This window comes from Camelus ferus, chromosome 9 (assembly GCF_009834535.1).
Source record: "Camelus ferus isolate YT-003-E chromosome 9, BCGSAC_Cfer_1.0, whole genome shotgun sequence".
NCBI classification, from domain to species: domain Eukaryota; kingdom Metazoa; phylum Chordata; class Mammalia; order Artiodactyla; family Camelidae; genus Camelus; species Camelus ferus.
In genome coordinates, this window is record NC_045704.1 from 16,974,398 (window position 1) to 16,997,319 (window position 22,922).

Consider the following 22,922-nt stretch of genomic DNA (forward strand, 5'->3'; position numbering starts at 1 on the left):
TAGGTTCTCAATGAATCATTGGCACATTATCATCGCCTCCCCAGGGTCCTCTCCAATATGAGAGGACACAGATTTGGATTCTCTTCTGCTTCCCTGTTCTGATCCCAGGATCCCATCACCTGGTGAATTCAAGCTGCTGTCACTCTAACTCTTGTTGGATCTAAAACTCCATGATTTGATGTCTTCGAGATTCCATGACTCCCAAGCTCCTGTGAGGCTAAATTCCTGGGGTTTCGTGAATCACCCAGCCACGGGGGCCAGCCCAGGGGATGCCGCCCTGCCCACGCCCCTGGGCCAGAAAAGAAGCACGACACACACACCGCTTCTCTCCCCACTGATATATTTGATAATTGTCCAGAACCAGAGATGGCATCAGCCAGGGGGTGAAGGGGGAGTAAAAAAGAGCCCAGGGAGGGGGTCGAGAGGGGGCTGGGAAGCAGGGGTGAGGAGAGGGAGAGGAACAGACACACACAAAAGAGAGAGGAGAGAGGCAGGGGGCGGGTGGGGGCGAGGAGAGAAGCCAGCCAGAGGGGGTGGAGAGGGAGGGAGGCGGGAGATAACTTGGGGGGGGCGAGTTGGGGCCACGGGGAGAGAGGGCCCCTTCCCCCAGAATACAAAATGGGTGGGGACTGGAGTGGGCTGTCCTGGCCTTGTGGGGCAGGGCAGGGAAGAGACAGCGATGTGGTTGTGGTGGGGTTGAGGTCAGTAGTAGGTTTCCTTCTCCACCCAACCTGGAGAGACGAAGGAGGAAAGAGACAGAGACGAGAGAGACAGGCATGGACAGCAGCACAAAGAGAGAGACAGGGGCACGGGAAGGAACCGAAAGGGGCAGAGGCACAGGGAAAGACACGGAAAGGAGGCGACCCAGACAGACAGGGAGAGAGAAAAGAGTGGGAAAGGGGTCGGAGAGACAATGCAGAAGGGAGGAGGGCGGGGGAGACAGAGAGAGTGAGGTCAGCATCCAAGTCATCCCAGTGCCGCTCCCGCCACCCCTCCAGCTGCCCTGGTCCTGTCCCCCGGCCTCCCCGGCTACCCTAGCGGTTAGCCCCTCACCCCCGGGGTTCCTGCGTAGGATGAGTTTGCGGATCTCGTCGTAGACGAAGATGAGGAAACTGTAGGGGAAGGCACAGAACCACCAGCTGGGCCTGCAGAGACAGGAGAGCAGGAGGGCGTCAGTGTGGGGCTGTGATGGGGGACACAGAGGCAGAGTCCCAGAGGATAGGAGGGGCCGCACTGGACAGGGGGATTCTCCCTTCATTCTTCGTGCCCACAGGTGAAGGGTGCCCTGCCATGGCTGCAGGCTGGGGTCTCAGAGGACCGTGGGGCTCCTCAGAGGATCCTGGAGCAGGTGGTACCAGGGGAGGGGGCACTCACTTGAGAGGGTACATGCGAAGGGCCACGTCCATCCCAGGGCAGTAGGACAGGAAGGCAGCGAGGGCTGTCTCCTCAAACAACCCGAAGATCAGGATCTTGTTCCTGGAGGCACAGGCAGGGCTGGACCCAGAGAACCCCATCCGGCACCACCACCCCACAGAGACAGAGGCACACCCAAAGGCAGACAGAGAGAAACAGACATGGAGACACACAGAGGTGGAGACAAAAAGAGGCACAGAGGCAAAGACAGATCCAGGGAGATGGTGACACTGAAAGATAAAGGCAGAAAGACAGACAGTGACCCATAGACAGGCAAGAGTATAAAAAGATGAAGCAGATCTGGGAAGGGACCCAGGGACACCCCAGTACCCCCCAGTACCCCCTCTCCCAACACACACACACACAGAGACAGACTGAGAGAGAATCCAAGATAGATAGATGTGAAAATCAACTCAGAGGTAAAACTGAAACACACAGACAGACATATGGGCGGGACAGAGAGCAGCGCCCAGCGCCCGTGGCCCTCACTTCATGCCCTGCTGGAAAACGGAGTTCCTCCGTGTCTTGCAGATGATCAGATCAGCCCACTGGACAACCACTATGCTCACAAAGAAGGCCGTGTGGCATGTGAACTCCACCACTTTCCTCTGCTCATACGTCTGCAGGGGCGAAGACGCACATGCAGGACAGCAGTCAGTGTGACTGCAGCCTGGCCCCCACCCCAGGCCCATGTGCTCCTTGTCTGCACCCCTGCAAAGGGTTCCAGAGCAAAGCGGGGACCCTGTCCAGATGGGGTCCCCAGGGCCTCACACGTGTCTTCCTTCTGTAGCTCAGAGCCCCAGCGGAAGAGTCGGGAAATGTACAAGGGAGAAGACAGGTTAATGGTGACCTCAGCTGTGGACCAGGGACCCTGAGGGCCTCCCAAGGGGACTCCAGCTGGGCTTCGAAGGGACAGACACAGAGAAGAGGGTTGCCAGGCAGGACAGAGAGCATGGCCAGTGGACACGAGGACACAGGTAGGGAACACACATTGGCTGGGGCAAGAATGCCAGGAGGCTCCTTGTGGCCGACAAGGGTCTTGATGCCACCCCTGGGGCAGAGGGGCCATCGTAGGAAGCAGCCAGTGCATGGCTGGGACAGCTTGCCCTGGCCCAGGATGCTGTGGTCAGTGATGCTGCCTGGGAGACTCCCGGCCGTGCTGTGAGTCCCAGCCGGCCCAGCCCCACTCACCCACTGCTGCCCGTAACTGTCCTCTAGGTCATTGACGGTGCGGTCATCCCAGTTCAGCCGGATGCCCACCAGGTTGCCGGGTAAGAAGCCATTTTCTGCCAGGATCACAAAGTAGGAGAAGAAGCCACCAAGAGCCTGGATCATTCCTGGGGGAGGAGAGAAGGGAGATGCACAGAGGTTCAGGTAGTGGCCAGCAGCCAGGCCAGGGCTCCTCTGAGTCTCCTTGAGATCTGTATCCAGAGGACAATGGGCTCCGTCAGTCCTCTTGCCTGAGCATTATCCGGGGCTGGGCTCCCAGAGGGCCACCTGAGGGTGCCACCTGGTGGCAGGCACCTAGATGGGCCCCCTGGGGGCAGAAGCCTCGGGGAGGGGGCTCTCCTGGGATGGAGAACCTGGAGGCTCCCTGCCACCTGACCCAGGCCACCTGGACGTCGGGAAGTCCCTGAGGACCCGCTACGCAGGAAAGGCCTCCGCAGACCTCTGACCACCAGCACGAAGCCTCTGCTTGCTGGCACTCTCCCAATGACGGGGCTCTGCACACCTTACCTCCAGGAGGGAGGCAGGGTGGGGCTTGTTCCTGCCCTCAGAGAGCTCACACACAGGCTGTCATTCCCTTCCCATCATGGAGGGGGGTGGAGCAGTGGAGTGGCCTTCCTGGGGCCAGCCCTGATCTGCTACTGATTTCCCATGTGCTCCCCGGATGCAGCCCCAGGCCTTCCCTCCACCCGCGCCGGCCCCACCTTGGTGACCACCACCCACCTTCAGGTCACTTCTTCCAAACCTCCAAAATCCTACTTTTCACTCCACTCACTCAACACACGGGTTCTGAGTGCCCACGGTGGGCCAGGCACTGCTCCAGGCCCTGGGCATCCAGCCACAGTGAGCTGGGGTCCCCGGGTCCTCACCAATCTGCCCGTAGGCCATGCTGATGAGCCTCTCGTTGACCAGCTTGTCAGTGCGCGGGTTCCTGGGCTGTCTCTTCATGATGTCACTCTCGGCAGCCTCATACGCCAACGAGATGGCAGGGACCTGGGCAGGAAAGGCCGAGTGAGCCGGGGAAGTGGGGGACCCTGCCCTCCTGGGGCCCCGGGTGGCCAAGGCTCACCATGTCGGTGCCCAGGTCGATGCAGAGGATGGTGATGGTGCCCAGAGGCAGTGGGATGTTGGCCATGATGAACAGCAGGAAGGGCGTGATCTCAGGGATGTTGCTGGTCAGGGTGTAGGCGATGGACTTCTTCAGGTTGTCAAAGATCAGGCGGCCTGTTAGCAGGGGCAGGTTCAGACCTCAGCACCCATACAAGGGCGCCCTATTCCCTCTGCCCCTTCCCTGCCAAGTCCATGCATCCTTTCTTTCTTTTTGGGGGGAGGAGGGGAGGTAATAAAGTTTATTTATTTATTAATGGAGGTAGTGGGGATTGAACCCAGGACCTCATGCATGCTAGGTCTGCACTCTACCACTGAGCTACACTCTCCTCACCATGCATCCTTTCTAATCCATTCCCCCACTGCCCACCTTTCCACACAGACATCCAATCATGTCGCCCTTGTTCAAATGTTCTCGAAATACAACCACTTTGGAAGACTCTTTGACAGTTTCTATTAAAGTTAAACATCCCCTACCCTATAGCCTACTTCTAGGTTTACACCCAAGAGAAATGAGTGTTTTAAGTATAAGAATGTTCACCATAGCATTGGTTATAATAGCCAAAACCCAGAACTGACCCACTGGCCATCAGTAGGTAAGTAGATAAGTAAACTGTGGTCCATCCATACAACAGAATACCACTCAGCAAGCAAAAGGATGAGCTCCTGACACTCCCAACTCCACGGATGAATCTCATGGATGTTACGTTGAGTGAAAAGAGGAGCCAGACACAGAAGCATCCGTATCACATGATTCCATTTAGAAGAGGTTCAAAACTAATCGATGGTGCTGATAGTGGTTACGTCTGGGAGAGGGGATATAGACTGGAGGGGGCCTGATGAAACCCTAATGGGAGGCTGGAAACGTTCCCTATCTTGATCGGGATCTGGTGGGTGTGTGGGTGCATGTGTGTGTAAAAGGTAAAGCTGCCTGACTTATGTATGCATCTCATATCCCAGTAAAGATTCGATCAGCATAGTGTGTATAAGGTAGAAAGAAACTACAGAAGAGTCCAGCCAGCCCCTCCCTCCACTTTCCCCCATGTGCGGATGGGCAGCAAGGTGTGTCATTGAGAAGGATCAGAAAGGCAGACTGCACCGTGGTACCTATGGTATGGATGGTTTGATCACCTTTGTGTAAAAATAAGGCATCTGGTTGTTCACACCTGCTATTGCCCTGCAATTTGCTGATCTCCACAAAGTACTGGGGTCTCATCCTAAAATATTTATGGGTGAGAGGATGACTTAAGTGTGTGTCAACATAATCCAGTGCGTGTATTGAGACTAAACAAGATGGTCCATGAGCTGAGAACTGTGGCAGCTGGGTGATGGTGACACAGAGTGTGACTGTGCCATTTGCTCTGCTTTTGGGTATACCTGGAGTTTCCCCTTCTGGAAGTTAAACTTTGGGGTTTTTTTTTTTCCCACTTCAGGGAGACCTTCCTTGTCCCTCCTATCTAGGCAGGACCTCTGTTCTTATCTATCATAGCACCCTGCTTGTTTTCTTTTCAGCACTTGGTATAATGTGTTCACTTATGGAAGGCTGTCTCTCCTAGCTCTTTGAGGACAGGGACCGTGTCTGCTCTGCTCACAGCTGAATCTCCAGCACCTGGCATGATGCACAAGGTGAGCCCAATAAATGTCCTGGAAGGCGTGAACGTGTGTGTCTGTGAGTATGTGCCTTGCAGACACATAGAGGATGTCTTGGGGGATAAGAAAGGGTTAACCATGTGTTCTCTGGGTCATAGGAGACAAGGCATAAGAACCTTTAATTTGACATTCTAGGCTTAGCTTTACTGTTTGAATTTTCTCTTATCATGAATTATTTTTTACACCAGGGACATTCCAAAGGGGAGCGGGAGGCTGGAGGAAAAGCACCACAGCATGCACGGTGATTACCTCTGGATGGTGACGTTATGGGCGGTTCCAATTTTCTTCTTAATGCTCTTCTACATTTTCTATCATTATCATGAATGACATTTAAAAAAAATTTTTTTGGTGGGGGGAGGTAATTAGGTTTATTTATTTATTTGTTTTTTAATGGAGGCACTGGGGATTGAACCCAGGACCTCACACATGCTAAGCACGGGCTCCACCACTTGAGCTGCACCCTGCCCCCACAAATGACCTTGATGATCAGAATAAAACTGAATATGAACAAGTCCCGGATGTGGCCACAGATGGAAGCAGTGCCCAGTGGCCCTGAGGCCCGGGCTTCCAGCAGCCCTGCCAGAGACACCAGGTCCTCACACAACAGCTCCTTCGCATGGCCTTACCTCTGCTTGCCACTCCCTTGCCTGGAAATTCCCACATGGCCCTGGGGACTTGGCACAGAGACCCAGGGCCACCTGGGGAAGTTTCCTTGGACCCTGACTCCATGATGGATGAGGGGCCTCCTCCCGCAGGACCCTCTGCTTCCCTGAGGTTACACTTACAAGTATTTTTTAAAAATGCTTCCAAGTCTGCCCTGCCCACCAGACTGGGCCTTCACTGGGTGACACAGGGGCCCAGAAGTGCATTGGCTCAGTCCTTACCCCTTGGGAGCCCCTGACCCCAAGCAGGGGAGGAAAACTGAAAAGGACAAGCTCAGGCTGTGCCAGGGGCCTGTGGGATTCCACGGTCTCCCCGCGGTGCATCCGCTGCCCCTTGCCCTTCTCTGGACTCACACAGGGTTCCCAGTCTCCAGGGCCATCGTGGCCAACTCACTCACCCTCCTCCACACCCGTGACAATGGAGGCAAAGTTGTCATCCAGCAAAATCATGTCTGCAGCCTGTTTGGAGACGTCAGAGCCGGCAATGCCCATGGCCACCCCAATGTCCGCCTTCTTTAGGGCTGGGGAGTCGTTCACGCCATCCCCAGTCACAGCCACGATGGCTCCCTGGAGGGAGAGAGGGTGAGGATGACACCCACAGGCCTGGCCCCCCGCCCCCTCCTCCTCAAGGACCCAGGAGTCCAGGCGTCCTGCCCCCTCCCTTGAGGGACCCCAGCCCGAGCCCACCTGTCTCTGACAGCCTTCCACAATGATGAGCTTCTGCTGAGGGGAAGTGCGGGCAAAGACGATCTCAGTGTGGTTCTGCAGGATCTCGTCGATTTGCTCAGAGGTGAAGTCCTTGAGGTCAGTGCCGTGGATCACACAGGCCTTGGCGTCCCTGGGAAGAGCAGAGAGTGGTCAGGACATGTGGGGTGTGGTGCAGCGATGCTTGATGGACAGACTCACAGACAGGAGAGGCAGAGCACCAGGCTCTGAGAGGGAGACAGAGGCTCTGGGGGCGGTCAGAGACCAAGGGAAACGGGAGGAGAGGGGCTGCAGTAGGAGGGATGGAGGGCAGACCTCAGGAAGAACTTTGGGACAGTGGATTTAGAGGAACAGAGATATGCAGACAATTAGGAAATGGAGACAGACACAGAGAGAGGCAGGAAGATGGGAAAACTAAGGAAGTCAGAACAGAAATGAGACAAAGACATAAAAGACAGACTGGAAGACAGAAGGATGGACACAGAAATACAGGATCTCATAGAATCCTCTCAAGTGGGAATTGCTTGCAGCTCATCTTAGAGAGGAAGAAACTGAGGCTCAGGGAGGCTAAATGACTCACCCAAGGTCACACAGCACATATGTGGCTAGGCTGGGATGCAAACCTACACCTTGCTAACCCCACGCGGTACAACACCAGCTGCCCATCCTCACAATGGAAGAGGAATAGGACCCAGGTGCTGAGTCAGCAGAGGAGGCCCAGGAGGAGGGGGAGCTGCAGTCCCAGAGGGACCTGAGCCGGGCGGGAAGGGCTCACCGGGGGTTGACCTGGCTGACGGGAATGTTGAGCCGGGCTGCGATGTCTTCCACAGTCTCATTGCCCTCGGAGATGATGCCCACGCCCTTGGCAATGGCCTTTGCGGTGATGGGGTGATCACCCGTGACCATGATAACCTGCGGGCATCACGGGGAAACGGTCCAGCCTCACCACTGGCCCCTGGGGCCCTGGCCCTGCCTCCCCAGCTGCCCTGGGCCACACCTTGATGCCTGCGCTGCGGCATTTGCCCACAGCATCAGGGACGGCCGCCCGGGGAGGGTCGATCATGGACATGAGGCCCACGAAGCAGAGGTTGTCGGTGGTGAAGTTCACGTCATCGCAGTCGAAGGCAAAGCCCTTAGGGAACTGCTCCTCGGGCAGGTAGTAATGGCAGAAACCTGGTGCAGGGATGGGGGGCACGGGGGCTCCAGCCTCGGTCCTCCCTGCCTCCCACCCACAGCTCCTGGTCCCAGCAGTCAGGCTCCTCAGTTGGTCGGACAGTCAGTCAACACTCATTTCCAAAAGATGCCTTCCTCTCTCATTCACTCATTCATGGTGCATCCTGGGAGGCCCTATTCTGAGCCAGGCTCTGGGCAGTATCACATCCCTCCTTACCCTCAAGGGGTCCCCAGAGCTAGTCAGGCCCCTGCCCTAACTCAGCACCCCTCCAACCACAGTGCGCACCAAGCACACGCTCGCCCAGGCCACCGAGCTCAAGGTAGGCATTCTGGAAGGCCTCCTTCATCTCCTCATCCAGTGGTTGCTCCTTGCCCTGCAGCAGGATGGTGGAGCAGCGGTCCAGGATGCGCTCAGGGGCACCCTTCATCACCAGCAGGTACCGGTTGTCATTGGGGTCCTCGGTCTCGTGAATGGAGAGCTGTAGACAGAGCAGAGGGCAGAGGTGACTGAGCCTCAAAGGGACCTGGAGGCTGCTCACACCCAGGTGGGGGAGAGGACCCCCCTACCGCCCTGCCCAGACAGACCGTGCCAGGACAGACCACTGCTGTGCTTCCTCAGAGGGCACTGCCGAAATCTCTCTACCCAAGAGATCGTTATCTGTTTCTCCAACTGTCTCGTAGAGATCTCTGCTCATCCCTGCCCGTTTCTATCTCTCTGTCTCACAGATATCTCTGCCCCTCTGAGTCTCTCTCACAGAAATCTCAGGGATCCTTAGGATATGTGCCTCTCTCTTTGCCTTGCCTGACAACCTCTCATCCCGCATCTGACCCATCACCGAATCTGGTCAGCTCGCCTCTGAAGTACCCAGATTCTGACCTCTTCTCACCTCCCCTGCCCCTCGTCTGGCCACCACCATCTCTCCCATGAAATATCACAGCAGCCTGCACACTGAATCTCTGCCCTTCCCTCCCCACAGCCGCCAGGAGGATCTTTTAAAATACGAAAGTCAGTGAAAAATGGTGCAGCCACTTTGGAAAACAGTCTAACAGTCCCCCAAAAGATTAAATGTAGAGTTATCATATAAGCCAACAATTCCCTGGTATCCACTCAAGAGACATGCAAACTATGTCCACACAAAAACTTGCAGGCCAGTGTTCACAGAGGCATTATTCATCACAGCCGAAAGGTGCGAATAACCCAAAGGTCCATCGGCAGATAATAGATAATCAGAATGTGGAATAGCCACACGATGCAATGTTATTCAGCCATAAAAAGGAATGAAGCTTTGATCCACGCTACAACATGGTGGAAACTTGAAAACATGATGCTAAGTGAGTAGCCAGACAACAGAAGGTCACATGCTGTACGATTCCATTTGTATGGAATGTCCAGAATAGGAAAATGTGGAGAGACAGGAAGTAGACTGTGGTTGCCTAGGGCTGGGGGAGATGGGGGAGGAAGGAAAACAATAGCCAAGGAGAGTGAGGTTGCTTTTTGAGGTGATGAAAGTGTCCTAAAACTGACTGTATAGATGATTGTACTGTGAACATACTAAGTGTTGGATTACACACTTTAAGTGGGTGATCTGTGGTATGTGAACTGTATCTCCAATAAAGCTGTTTTTTAAAAAATGTGTCAGGTTCCAGCTCTCCTCTGCTCCATGGCTCATGTCCCCTTCAGGGTCACACCCAAGTCATTTCCACAGCCCAAAGCCCACAAGACCCAATGGGACCTGGCCCAGCACCCATTGCTTTTGCCTCCCACCATGCTCCCTGGCTCCACATTCCCTGGCTATTGTTCAGATACAACACATTCCTGCCTCAGGACCTTTGCACATACAGTGGCTACTGCCCCCCAGACACCTGCAGGGCTCCCTCCCTCAGCATGATGACTGGCTGACATATTCCAAATTTCCTCATGTCCTCATGCCTTTGTCATTGTCTGTCTCCTTGCACTTGAGTGCAAGTTCCATGAGAGGAGGGACTGCACTGTTTCCCTCACTGCTGTGTGTATTCCCAGCACCTGAAACAGGTGCCTCTGATGCATGGTGGCTCCTCAAAAACATATTTGTTGAATGAATGAGTGAGATCTCAGGCTGGTTCCCACGCTGCTGCAGGAAGATCTTTACTCCTCTGCCTCCCACGCCAACAGAGACCTTGCTCTCGCTCCTGGGTGTGTTCCTCTCCCAACTCAGTGGATACTATTATTCCCATTTTACAGATGGGGTAACTGAGGCTATAGGAAAATTAGTAACTTGCCCAAAGCAGGAGGGCAGTGGGCAGAGCTGACTGCTTTAGGGGCATCATACGGAAAGTGAGTCCAGGCCGGCTCTCCTGGAGAGACCAGGGTACCTGATATTTGTTGGTGGAGTTGAAGGGAATCTCGGCCACTTTCTTATTGCGTTCACGCATGAGTTTCACGGAGCCGGAGGACAGCTCGATGCACTTGAGCAGGGCAGACTCGGAGGCATCCCCGGCCACATCCCTCTGGGAGGAGAGAGGGCTGTCAGAGCAGAGCCACACAGAGCAGACAGGGGCGGGGCTGAGGTGAGTGGGAGGCTGGACCCACCTTGAGCACAGGGATGTTGTCCTGACCTCCCTTGAAGACGGCACGGTTGCAGAGCCCAGCGATGTGGGACAGGGCCACCCAGGTGTGTGAGCTTTTGTCGAACGAAGTCCCTGAAGGAGGCACTAGTCAGGGCTGGGGGCCCCTGAGGGCTAGGCACCGTCGGTCTCCACCTGGGTCCCACCCTCACCTGACTGGTCCTCAGTGGTGTCAGCCTCATGGATCTGGTTGTCAAACCACATGTGGGCGACCGTCATGCGGTTCTGGGTCAAGGTCCCTGTCTTGTCAGAGCAGATGGTGGATGTGGAGCCCAGGGTCTCTACAGCCTCCAGGTTTTTCACAAGGCAGTTCTTCCGAGCCATGCGCTTGGCGGTCAGCGTCAGACACACCTGGGGTGCGTGCAAGGGTGGCAAGTCGCAGGTAGAGCTGAGTAGCAAGGTCAGACCAGCAACACAACTGCCCAGCCCAGAGAGAATCCTGGGCAAAGAATGGGGTGTTGCCCAGCAATTCTACCCAAGGTACAGACCCACAGCAATGGGCTCAGATGCACACCAGAGAAATACACTACAGTGTTCATAGCAGTAACGTTCAGTAACAACCCAAATGTTCACTAACAGCAGAAGGGACAGTTAAACTGTGGAATAAAAGATGGAATACAATGAAAAAGAACAAGCGCCTGCTGCCTACAACTGCATGGGTAAAGGTCAGAAACATAACGTTCAGCAAAAGAGAGCCAGGAACAAGAGTTCCTGCTGAATGATTCCACCAATGTGAAGTACAACAGCTACGCTGTTAGGAGCCAGGCTATTCTAGGGGTAAGCCTTGGGCTGGGGGTAGGGGCTGAATGAGGTCTTGAGGGGGCTTCTGGGGAATTCGATTTGGGTTGTGTTCAGTGGGCTCTGACTCATGAGGCTGTACGTTCACATCTGCAACCATTGTGTGTATAGTTCATATCAGTAAAAGGCCTTTGACACGGAGTAGCTTTGAATGTGCTAGTATAGAAAACTTTGCAGGACATGTTAAGTGAAAGAATCAAGTCACAGACTAGAATTCCTAGGATGATCCCTTCTATGTACCCTGAAAATGTTTACTACACACACAGCCATATGCCCACCTCTGCCGGGAGCAGTGCGGAGAGCCCACTTCCGGAGGCCGGGCTGGTGGCTGGGCAGCGGGTCGGGACTGTTATTTTATTACCTATTTTAATGTACTATTTTAATGCGTTCTTTAGACTTTTTACCACGAAGTGGGCATCTTAATTTTGTAAGTTAACTTCAAAAGTGATAGGATGAAAAAAGAATAAGAAAACGAATATATGTATGTTCATGTATGACTGAAGCATTGTGCTGTACACCAGAAATTGACACACTGTAAACTGACTATACTTCAATTGAAAAATATATCTATATATACAAAAAAAGTGATAGAATGGTTAGTCCTTTCTGACTGGCAGTGTTCTCAAGATTTTTGTTTGTTTTGTTAATGAGGCTGTTTGAGTCCCAGGACCCTCCTCATTCAACATCTGGGAGGCTCGGCCCTCGATGCCCAAGTTGCAGTCAAGATCGTTGCCATGGGGAGGGGGGTAGGGTATTGTTCAAGCAGTAGAGCATGTGCTTAGCATGCACGAGGTCCTGGGTTCAATCCCCAGTACCTCCTCTAAAAATAAATAAATAAATAAATAAACCTAATTACCTCCTCCCACCAAAAAAAAAAAAAAAAAAAGATCATTGCCATTGCCATCCCAGCCCCCTCCTCCCTCAGACCCAGAGGTCCGGGCCTTACAGTGACAGTGGCCAGCAGGCCCTCTGGGACATTGGCCACGATGATGCCGATAAGGAAGATGACAGCCTCAAGCCAAGTGTATCCAAGAATGAGAGAGAGGATGAAGAAGGAGACACCCAGGAAGACGGCCACGCCGGTGATGAGCTGGATGAAGTGCTCGATCTCAATGGCGATGGGCGTCTTGCCCACCTCCAGCCCTGAAGCCAGGGTGGCAATGCGGCCCATGACGGTGCGGTCACCTGTGGCCACCACCACGCCCCGAGCCGTGCCTGTGGGGACAGAGGGGACAGGGCTGAGGCTTGGCGAGGTTCAGAGGGACCATGAGCCCCTAATGCATGTGCCTCTGTCTGTACCAGCTCAGCCCCACCTGGGTGCCCGCACTGCCCCCCACCTCACCTTCCACACAGTTGGTGGAAAAGAAGGTGATGTTCCGAGTCTCCAAAGGGTTGTCATGTGTGCAGTCGGGGGAGCGGGTCTGGGGCTCTGATTCGCCGGTCAGGGAGGAGTTGTCCACCTGGAGTGCACAGGAGGCAGGGATCAGCCCCCGGTCTGGGGTCAAAGGGCATTTCTCCAGAGGAGATTTCAAGATTTTTGTATGTTTGTTTTGTTAATGAGGCTGAAGCCTGTGTCCCTGGAGATCACAGCTAGAAGTCGTGGTTCCTGGTGTCTGGAAGGACAGAGGTTGGGCTCCTGAAGGTGGGGAGGGTACACGGCTTCTTGCCAAGGTCTAAAGTACCTGTGGGTCTGAGGGAGGAGGGGCTGGAGGTCAGGGGTACTGGATCTGAGGGAGGAGGGGGCCTGGACTCCTGGGCCCTGGGGGAGGAAAGGCTTGGGGTCTAAACTCCTGGGCCATTCCAGAAAGGGCAGAGCTGGCTCCCAAGCCCCAGGCCCACCTTGCAGCCATGGGCTGAGATGATGCGCAGGTCAGCTGGGACTCGGTCTCCGCCCTTGATCTCCACCAGGTCCCCAACCACCACCTCCTCAGCGTTCACCTGCATCTTCTCACCTTCCCGGATCACCAAGGCTTGCTGGGGGAGGGATGAAGAAGAGTCACCTCCCTGACTCCCTCTACCTGGGTTCATTTGGCATGGCCTTACCCACCTGTCAACCCCCACCTGGTCCCTTCCTGGGCACCCCTCACCTGGGGAACCATGTTCTTGAAGGATTCCATGATCTTGGAGCTTTTGGCTTCCTGGTAGTAGGAAAAGCAGCCGGTGATGATGACCACAGCCGCCAGCACGATGCCCAGGTACAGCTGTCGGGAGACATGGCATCACAGCCTGCCCTGGAGCAACTCCCCACCAGCCCCACCCCAAGATCTGTGGAAGCTGGGAAGGAAGTTTTGAGTCATTTCTGTGTCTGACCTCAGGTTGTATCCATTGGAGGGTCTGTGTGTCTGTCTGCCTGTGCATGCTTGAGTCCCTCTTTCAGAACATAAGTATGTTTGAGCCTCTGGGTCTGTCCATCTCTATTTTGTAGGTCTGTCCGTCTGTCTTTCTACCTGTGTTAGAGAATCTGAGTGTATGCTATTGTCTGTCCATGTGTCTGTCTGTGTTAAGGTCAGTATGCCTGTCTGTATGTCTGCATGTCTGGGTTTAAATGTGTGGGACTATTTGTGTTGGAGTCTCTGTATGTGGATCTTTGTCTCTGTCTCTGTTGGTCTGCGTAAGTCTGAGACTCTAGGTCTGTCTGTTTGCCTGTTTGGGTTTTTTTTTTAATTGAAGTATAGTTGATTTACAATGTTGTGTTAGTTTCAGGTGTATAGCAAAGTGATTCAGATATATATATATTCTTTTTTAGATTTGTTTCCAATAGCGTGTTTAGTTAATTTCTGAGAATACTGCCTATGCTTGATTCTCATGTCTCTCTGTCTGTCACCAGGTTATGCCTGTAACTCTGTGTGTGTTTGAGTTCCTGTGTCTGTCTGTCAGTCAGTGTTTGTCTGTGCCTGTGTGTCTGAATTAGGCTGCCATGTTTAAACCTGTGTGCAAGTGTGACAGTCTGCATTGACTCTTTGCACTAGTGTGTACATGCGCATGTGTGTGTGTGCACACGAGGATCTCCATGTAGTCAGAATGTGGGTCTGGGTTTATGGGCATGGCGTGTGTTGAGACGGTGTGTGTACCCTGTGTTGGGTGGATGGGTCCTGACGGATCAGCAGGTGGGTGTGCTTGGGTGTCTGTGTGGGCCCACTCATTCTTTGGGTATCCTTCAGGCCATGACCATCCCCAAGGCCACTGAGGTCACACAGCTTTGGGATGGAGCTCCAGCTCATACTTTCTACTGTGTGACCTTGGACAAATTACTTGGCCTTTCTGAGCCCCAGGTTTTCCTCATACTTTCTCTGGTTCTCTCACTGGGTGATTGTGAAAGTTAGATGAGAAAAAGTTGGAGATTGGGTTGGAAGGGTCTAAAGAGATGGGGAGAAATGGGGCGTGCGTAAGTGTCCCTAAATGTACGAGCCCTTGCTCAGGGTAGGGCACTCACATTGTCCCCAGAGGGATCGTCCTCGGTGCCTGCCTGGATGCCGTAGGCCAGGAAGCAGAGGATGGCCCCGATCCACAGCAGGATTGAGAAGCCGCCAAAGAGCTGGCGGCAGAACTTGACCCACTCCGGGGTGGTCGGTGGCGGTGTGAGCGCGTTAGGCCCGTCGCGGGCCAGGATCTCCTGGGCTTTGCTGTGGGTCAGACCCTGGGGGACACAGGACTCACACAGAACCCTCCTGGAGCAACCCTGGTGCCCCAACACTTCATGAGCACCCCCAGGCACCCAGGAGTCACGGCTTCTTGTTCCCTACTCCCTCGGACCCAGGAGTCTCAGCACAGCACCCAGCCCCCTGCTCCCTCAAACCCTCCTCCCTGGCGCCCGGCCGCACCTGCACACAGTCCGTGTTGTATTTCCGGCAGACCTCTTCCACTGACATCTTGTGCTCTGTCTGAGGAACAGGAGTTTGAGGGGATCAGGTGAGTGCCCTGGAGGCCTGGCAGGGGCGGGTGGGGCCTGCTCTGGGAGGGCACGCGGGTGCAGGGAGCGGGACTTACCATCGCCACCTCCTTTTTGAGGTCATCCAGGTCCCGGCGGTCTTTGGTGCCCTTGTTCTTCTTGGGCGAGCCCTTGTCATCTTTCTTGTCCTGCGAGGTGGCGACACGATAGCTGTCAGAGCCACCAGACTGCGGGCGAGAAGGAGTTACGAGGGGACACCGGCCCTGTGTGCCTGTCTGTGCAGATGTGACTCTGGCCAGGGGCTGACTCTGGGGCTCAGTCTGTCTCTGCCCTGTGTCTCTGGGCTTCCCTCTGGCTCTGGGTGTCTCTCAGAACTCCCAAGTCTCATCTCTTCCCTTTGGCCTCCTCGTCTCTGGCTCTGTGTATCTCTCGGTCTCTGTCCCTGAGGGTCTCTGGATCTGTCTGTGCCTCTCTCTCTCTGTGGGTCTCTCCCTTTCAGTCTCTGTGTCTTTTTATCTGTGTGTCTCTTTCTGTCTCCTTCCCTCTCTCCCTGGGCCTGCCCCACCTCCATGAGTGTCTGTCTCTCACTGTGTCTGTCTGTCTTTCTCTCCATGTATCTTTTTTTGCTGTCTGTCTCTCTCTCTGGATCTGCCTCTCCAGGTCTCTGTGCCTCTCTGCCTTATTCTATTTTGGTTCTCTCAGTCTCCTTCTACCTCTTATCTCTCCATCTCTGCATCTGTGTGTATCTCTGTCTCTGTGGCTGTTTCACTGATCTCTCCCTCCCTCACCATTTTGTGTTGTCTGTCTTTCTCTCTGTCTGAGTCTCTCTGCGTGTATCTCTCTATAATTTTATCTCCCTCTGATCTCTGGTTCTTTATGTTTTCTGTCTCATACAATATCTGTCTTTATCTCTTGAACTCTCCCCGAGTCTGGCTGAATCTGTCTCTCTGGGTTCTCTCTGGGTTCCTATCTCTTTCCAAGTTGGTGTGTTGGGATCTCAAACTGTCTCCAAGTGTCAATATTTTCTGTCTCTATGTCTTTCTCCATCCTTATCTCTGCTTCTCCGGCACTGTGTCTCTGTCTTCATTTCTCAAGCTTCCTCCTTCTCTGTAATGCTTGGTGTGTCTCTCCTTACCTGTCTCTCCTGCTTCAATCATCTCTCACAGTCTCGCTCTGCCATCTTCCTCTCTATCCCTGTCTCTCTCTCTCTGAGTCCATCTCAGCATCTCTGTCCTCTGTTCCAGCTCCAGGTCTCCCCATATGCCACTCTCCTGGTCTTTTCTGTCTGGCTCTTTTCCCCAACCCCATGGATGTCTCTGTCTCTCAAAGGACCCAGGAAATCTTGGGAGACTTCACTGGCTTGGCAGAAAGGAAGGGGAAAGGGCACTCCAGATGTTAGTCACAGTTGGGAAAACAGTCCAGGAGGCAGCCTGCTGTGCACAGGGATGGTAGTCCGGCTGGATATGCAGTCAGTCTTGAGGGTCTGGATTGACAAACTGTGGGCCTTAGTCTCTCTCCTGGGAGTCGGTGGGAGCCATGAGTAGGTTTGAACAGGGGGTGGGCATAGTTAGGTCTCTGGAGGACAGACTAGGAGCTGGCTGGGATTTGGGGTGCAGTAGAGCAAGAGGCAGAGCCCGTGGCTTGAAGTGGATGTAGTGTGAGGGGGAGTGATTGAAGTTCCAGTTTGGGGGCCTGGGCAGATGGGGAGTCAGTGTCCTTGGAGACTGGCAGGAAGGGTGGGGCGAGGCCGGGTGCTGGTAGAGGGCTGCTGACAGATCCTACGGGCCCAGGGCCAAACTGGGATCCCAGGCTCAGCACAGCTCAGTGCTAATCCCCTCGTGACCTTGTAGAGGGCTGAGCTGCCTGCTGTCTGCCCCCAGACCCAGAGGCTGAGCCTGGGGGCTACTGCAGCCTGGAGGCCTGCGAGCCCCTAAGAAGGTTTCATGGGGTGGGAGGGAGGCTTGGCCCTGCGCCAGCCCTGCAGCAGCACTGCGTCTGACATGGAAACACAGAGTTTTGGGGGACAGGGAGGACACTCCTCCACCCCTTGCCCCAGGAGGGGTCTCAGACTCCACAAAGTAGACCCAAGGATGGAGAGTGGAGATATAACGTGATGGGGTCAAGTTAAAGAAATGAGGGGGAAGGCAGGAGAGGAGAGAAATGGAGGCCTGGCAGAAGTTGGTGAGAAAACCAGCTGCCCACCCCTGAAACCCAGGGAAGGCTGGGGAGCTGACGCTTGGGTCCCCGTGAGGCCTAGGGCTGGGGACTCAAGATTCCTGGGTCTGAGGGAGGAGGGGCTGGGATACCCCAGCCCCTGGCAGGCGAGCCTTGGCTCCCGCTTGCCCTTGCCATGACCAGACTCCCTTGGGGGCGGGCTTCCATCTGTTGGAGGGGGAGCTGAGGCTTTCCCAGTCAAGGCAGGAGGCCCAGATGGGTGCACTGCGGGGCGGGAGCACCTCCGAGGGTGGGGGACACGCCTGTCTCGCTGCAGCCTGCCTCTGCAGCTCCTCGCCATTTTCCATGCTGTCTGCCTCCCCTGACGCCCGCCAGCTCATGCAGCCTCTGCACCTCAGCCAGCCTCTCCCTCCCCCTTTCAAGGTGTCTGAGGCCTCAGCTCAGCATCTCTCCCTAGACCTCCTCTTTTTCCCCCCTGCTCCCTCTTGCTATCATTCAGGACACCTCTGGTTGTCTCTGGATAGGAAACATCTGTCCTTGGGTCTCTTTACCTTAGCCTCGGTTTCTCTCTTTGTCTCTCCATGTTTATGTCTCCCTCATGTCTCTCTTTATCTTTCCATGTCTCTCCGCCCGTGTCTGTCTCTCTTTGTCTATGTCTCTTTCAGAGCATCTCTCTGTCTCTGCCCATTTCCCCTTTCTATGTCTCTGCCTCTCAGTCTCTGCCTCCCATGTTTAAAGCGACTCACTTCTCCTGTCCCCATGTCTTTTCCTAAGACCCCCCTCCTTTCTTCTCTAAGTCACTTAGCCCCAGTCCTCTCCTCCAATCTGCCCACGGCTTCCCCTCCATTTTCACTTACCTGGAAGCCATCACTGTTTCCCACCTCCCCCTTCTCTCTCCCTGTCCTCTCCCCACCCAATTCTTCTTCCCCTCCCCCCTTGCCCACCCCAATCCACAGATCTGTAGCCCCATCCCCCACCTCCATCCCTGGGCCCATCAGCTTCATCCGCCATTTTTCTCCCCACCCCTCATATTTCCTCTTCATTAGCCTCACCCATCCAGACCCTCTCTCTGTCTTCATCCCACCCCTCCCAGCCCACTCCCCTCCTTCCCAACCCCTTATGGCCCCGCCCCAGACACTCAGGGAGGAATCCAGGGCTGCAGCGGGGGTCAGGTGGTCAGCCAGGGAAGGAGGCGGCATCTGCTGGAGAGACTCACAGACAGACAAGGACACACGGACACGGAGGCAAGGGCATAGCCAGGCATGCACAACACCACCCTCCCCCAGCTGCACACACACGCATTTGCACACGTACACCCTCAGCCAGGCACTCAGTCTCCCTGCTATGGCTCTCCTGCTCCTCCCAGCACCCCATATCTGCCCCCCCCAGATTAGGGGCTAGACACACACGGCAGCCCCAGGCTGCTCCACACTGCAGAACCCTCCCCATCCAGGCAGGCCTGGAAGGAGAAAGAGAGGTCATCTAGTGCTCACCCCATAGTCTGGACTTGTCCCCACCTGGCTAGGGAAGCAGACAGGCTTCAACACCTCCAAACACAAACACCAGCTTTCAGACACACCTAGACATGGTTGTGGGCACTCAGACACAACCCAGGCCACACAATCGTAGGCAAACGGTGCTGCAGTGCTTGACAGCCAGGAGCTCACACACACACACACACACACACACACACGCACACATACGACTGAGCAGGCAACCGCACTAGGTCAGGCAGATATGCTGAGGGCCGGTCCGTGCCCCGCGGATCCCGCACACAAAGGACATACCAACATGCGCCACAGACCCCCGCTGACCCAGGCGGGGGCCCCGGGGACACATTCAACCAGAGACACACCACACGGACAGGCCGGGTCAGCCGGCTCCCAGGGTCCTGCACCGGGGTCCCGGAGAGCAGGGGTCCCAGAGCCCCCGCCCCCCACAGATACCCAATGTCACTGGACCCACAGTGTCACACACACGCATCTCTTGGCCGGCCCGAGCACCTACCCCCATCTTGGCGGCTCCAGGGGACAGGGGCGGGCGGGCGGGCGGGGCAGGGGCCGGGACAGGGGCCTCAGGGAGGGCTCAGGCGCGGGCTCGGGCTGGGGGCCTCTGCAGCGCCCGCGCCTTGGTCCGAGGGTCCGTCCGGCCGTCAGCCCTACCGCACAGAGTCTGCGGTGGCCGCCGCCTCCGCCTCCTCATATGCCCGCGCCCGCGGGGGGGCCGGAGCCGGCCAATCAGGGGCGCCGTCGCCCTGATGGATGGCCCACGGCCCCGCCCCCGGTACTGCAGCTGTCCTCCCCGCCCCCTAGCCTCCGCAAAGTGGAGGCGCCGCGGAGAAAGGGGAGCGCTGCGGGAGGCGGAGATCCCCGAGACCTCCGCAATGAGGGGCCTGGAGACCCCCGCAGTGTGGGGCGTCGCCTCCAAGGAGAGAGCGCTGAGGGTGGGAGGGCCCTGGAAGTTCCCTCATTGTGGGGGTATGCCACCAGATAGATGGGTGCGCGGTGGAAAGTGGACACCAGGTGGGAGGAAAGCCCCTTAAACTACAGCAATTAGGCAGGGGGCCAGAGCACCTCCCTCTGCAGTGAGGCAGGGGGAACCCTGAAGACTGGGGTGGGGGGTGCTGTTCAGGAGACACAAGAGACAAGGAAGACCCCACAATGAGCAGGGATGCTGCAGAGGGGAGAGGATCCCTGAGGCCCCCACACTGTGTGTCCTCCACACACATTATGGCCAACGAGACACAACTGCACAGGTACCCAAGAGACACATCACAGCCAGAGGATCTCACCAAGCATCACACTCACACACGACCAGTACCCAGGTAGCACAGATGCTGCAGACACACACATACACCACTTCATCACACACCACCAATTGCACAATCACATTCCATCACACACACACACACACACACACACACACACTATACTATCCCATCAAACAACCCAAGACTCACAAACATGTAGAAATGAAACACACATAGAACACACACCTTGCACCCTCCATCACAACAGAATCATAATCAGTCATAAAACGCTATGTAGGTTAACACACACCCTCAAAACACTACATTGCAGACACACACATCACCAACTCCATCATCACTGACCTTGAACCATCTCATATACAGACCTATAACCACACAACCCATGGACCCATGAATCAACACACATCCACCCTCAGAACCATCGCATACGCACAGGTCTCACACTGCCCCAGACCTTACATGAACCTTTGTGGACACTGTTGCATAGTCATACAACATCACACACATCATCACAAGGACTCCTCCCCAATATACCTGGGCATGAGCAAAGGCCAAAAGTGCAAAATTAGCAAGGCCAAAGCGTTGCTATTGTGAATGACAGACAAAAAGCGCACACGGACTCACACAAGACAATAATTCACAGACACAGATCACATGACACCTTCCCACACACCTCGCACACTACACACATCATATATTGCAAAATGCTATCTTATACACTTTTGTTGTAGCTCCAAACACACCCCCAATGCCCACACCCACACTCCACGCACATCCCATCTCAGTATGTGTATGCACACACAGATGCATAGCTGGCACCCACACTCCAGGCCTGCCACATAACACACAACACCTCATCAGCCACCCACTGGAGCCTGAGGAATTACAGCCTCCCACCCCCACCTCTCTGCTCTATGAGGAACAGTCCCAGACTCTCTCTGAGGATAGTAGAAGGGACAGAGAGCTAGCAATATCCTGTCCCTGTAGCTTTCTTAGAACGTGGGTATCCTCCCCACCTATGGGAGTGAAGGTGTGGGGGACAGACAAGCAGCCCAGAGTGAGCCTTGTGTATAGGCAGGTGGTGAAGGTTAAGGAACTGGTCACAGAAATGTGTGAAAGGCTGAAGGTGAGAGAGACAGAGTCAGAGATTCAGAGCCACCAAGAGATGGGCATGGACAGGGAGATGGGGCCAGAGAATAGAAGGGGGCAGGGAAATGGGTTCCCTGGCTTCCCCAAGCACCCAGAGCCTCAGCCCAATCCTGTTCTCTGACCTGTCCCCATCCCTCCCTGCTGTCCCTTGTTGCCATAGTGACAGGGAGGCTGCAGATGCAGCAAAGGAGGCTGGGCCAGCAGACCTGGCCTGTCTCCATGGAGACTGGGGAGGGAGGGGAGCCACATTTTCTAGCCCTGGTAGTTGGCCTCCAGGACGCTTTCCCAACTGTGCCCCCTTCCAGGGGAAAGGAGGGAGGGAAGTCCTGTCAACAAATTATCCTTTTCCTTCCTAACACCATGTCCTTCAGGGATGGGCCTGGACCAAGGGGAAGGGGGCTCAGAGAAGCCTAGAGGTGTCAGGATTCCAGAAGATTCTTGACTTTCTCTCCTGCTCTCCAGCTAGGTTGGGGGAGACCTGGTCCCCCACACCACACCCCAGACACAGGCTCATGTCCCACCTATGCACTCCCTCCTCAGTCTGTTGAGACTGATGACTGTGCATCGTGCTCCCAGCGCGATGCTCTGCAGAAGTTGGGGGGGGGGTGGAGGGAAGATTTACGAAGGTCACAGGGATGGACGGGGACAGGGGAACTCAGCAAGAGAGACAGAAGGAGAGACTTAAGAGGAGAAATGGACCCACACAGTTCAGAAGCAGAGAGAGGCAGATATGAACAGAAAGACTGACAAAAACAGAATAAGAAAACACACAGAGGGAGATAGATCAACAGAATTACTTAGTGAAGGTGACAAAGAGGCACAGGGACATAGAAAGCCAGGCAGACACGTTTGGCAAACTGGGGAGACTCAGAGATAAAGACTGCAGACAGAGCAGAAATGGGGGTGAAGACTCAGAGATACCCCAGAGGAGATCTGCTGCTTGGTATTTGAACAGAGAGAGGGAGAGACCAGAAATGTCTGCAATCACATTCTAGTCACCTTGACAGACTAACAGTCCGGCCCAAGGGCAGAGACATTGATTAGGGTCTGTAAGAGATGTAGAAACAACTGAGGGACCCTGAGACACAAGTTTGCCCCCACATCTGCCTCTGAGAGGCACACATATGACAAGTGTCTGAGACACAGAAGGGGCCAGGTGGAGACTAGGGGTGCTGTGTGCCAGGCAGGGTCCCCTGGGGTGTGGCCCGCCTAAGCACTGCCAAGTTAGGCAGGCAGGCCTTGCAGGGGAGACAGGGAGATGCTTTGTGCCAGGCCCACCAGGCCGGTGCTGAACGGACAGCTCCCGTGCTCTGGGCCGCCTGCCCGAGGGGCGGGACCCAGCCTCCCTCCTTTCCCTCGCTCCGTCCGTCTCAGTCTAGCTTTTCTCACTGCTGCAGCTCCTTATAGTCACCATCTAGTTTTCTAAGGCTTCTTGTCTCCCACCTGTCTCTGTTCGACCTCAATCTCTGTTTCTCTTAGCTTCAACTCCCTGGGTCTCAACTTCCTGCTTCCCCTGTAACCCCCTCTGCCTATCCATCTCTTCCCCTTCTACATTCTGTCTCATTCTTCTTCCATCTCATCATGGTATCTCTCCCTGTCT

The 22,922-nt window shown here is 55.1% G+C and overlaps 1 protein-coding gene across 2 annotated transcripts; it reads right to left on the reverse strand.

Annotated features, from left to right (window-relative positions):
- Window positions 1-334: 334 nt before the first annotated feature.
- Window positions 335-19,554, reverse strand: ATP1A3 (ATPase Na+/K+ transporting subunit alpha 3). Of its 2 annotated transcripts, none has more exons than XM_032485918.1 (23): window positions 19,411-19,554; window positions 15,327-15,416; window positions 15,161-15,220; window positions 14,773-14,976; window positions 13,427-13,540; window positions 13,179-13,313; window positions 12,682-12,799; window positions 12,286-12,554; window positions 10,694-10,892; window positions 10,507-10,616; window positions 10,290-10,424; window positions 8,224-8,416; window positions 7,762-7,937; window positions 7,540-7,676; window positions 6,747-6,897; window positions 6,458-6,626; window positions 3,710-3,864; window positions 3,510-3,633; window positions 2,605-2,750; window positions 1,903-2,033; window positions 1,375-1,476; window positions 1,054-1,145; window positions 335-731 (listed from the first exon to the last, which is right to left on the reverse strand). In XM_032485918.1, the coding sequence occupies exons 1-23, from the start codon at window positions 19,414-19,416 to the stop codon at window positions 703-705; spliced, it is 3,045 nt and encodes a 1,014-aa protein (XP_032341809.1). In that variant the 5' UTR covers window positions 19,417-19,554; the 3' UTR covers window positions 335-702. The 2 variants fall into 2 exon arrangements, with proteins under 2 accessions (XP_032341809.1, XP_032341808.1); XM_032485917.1 differs by having other exon boundaries at window positions 15,327-15,455; window positions 19,411-19,553.
- Between the last annotated feature and the right edge of the window lie 3,368 nt (window positions 19,555-22,922).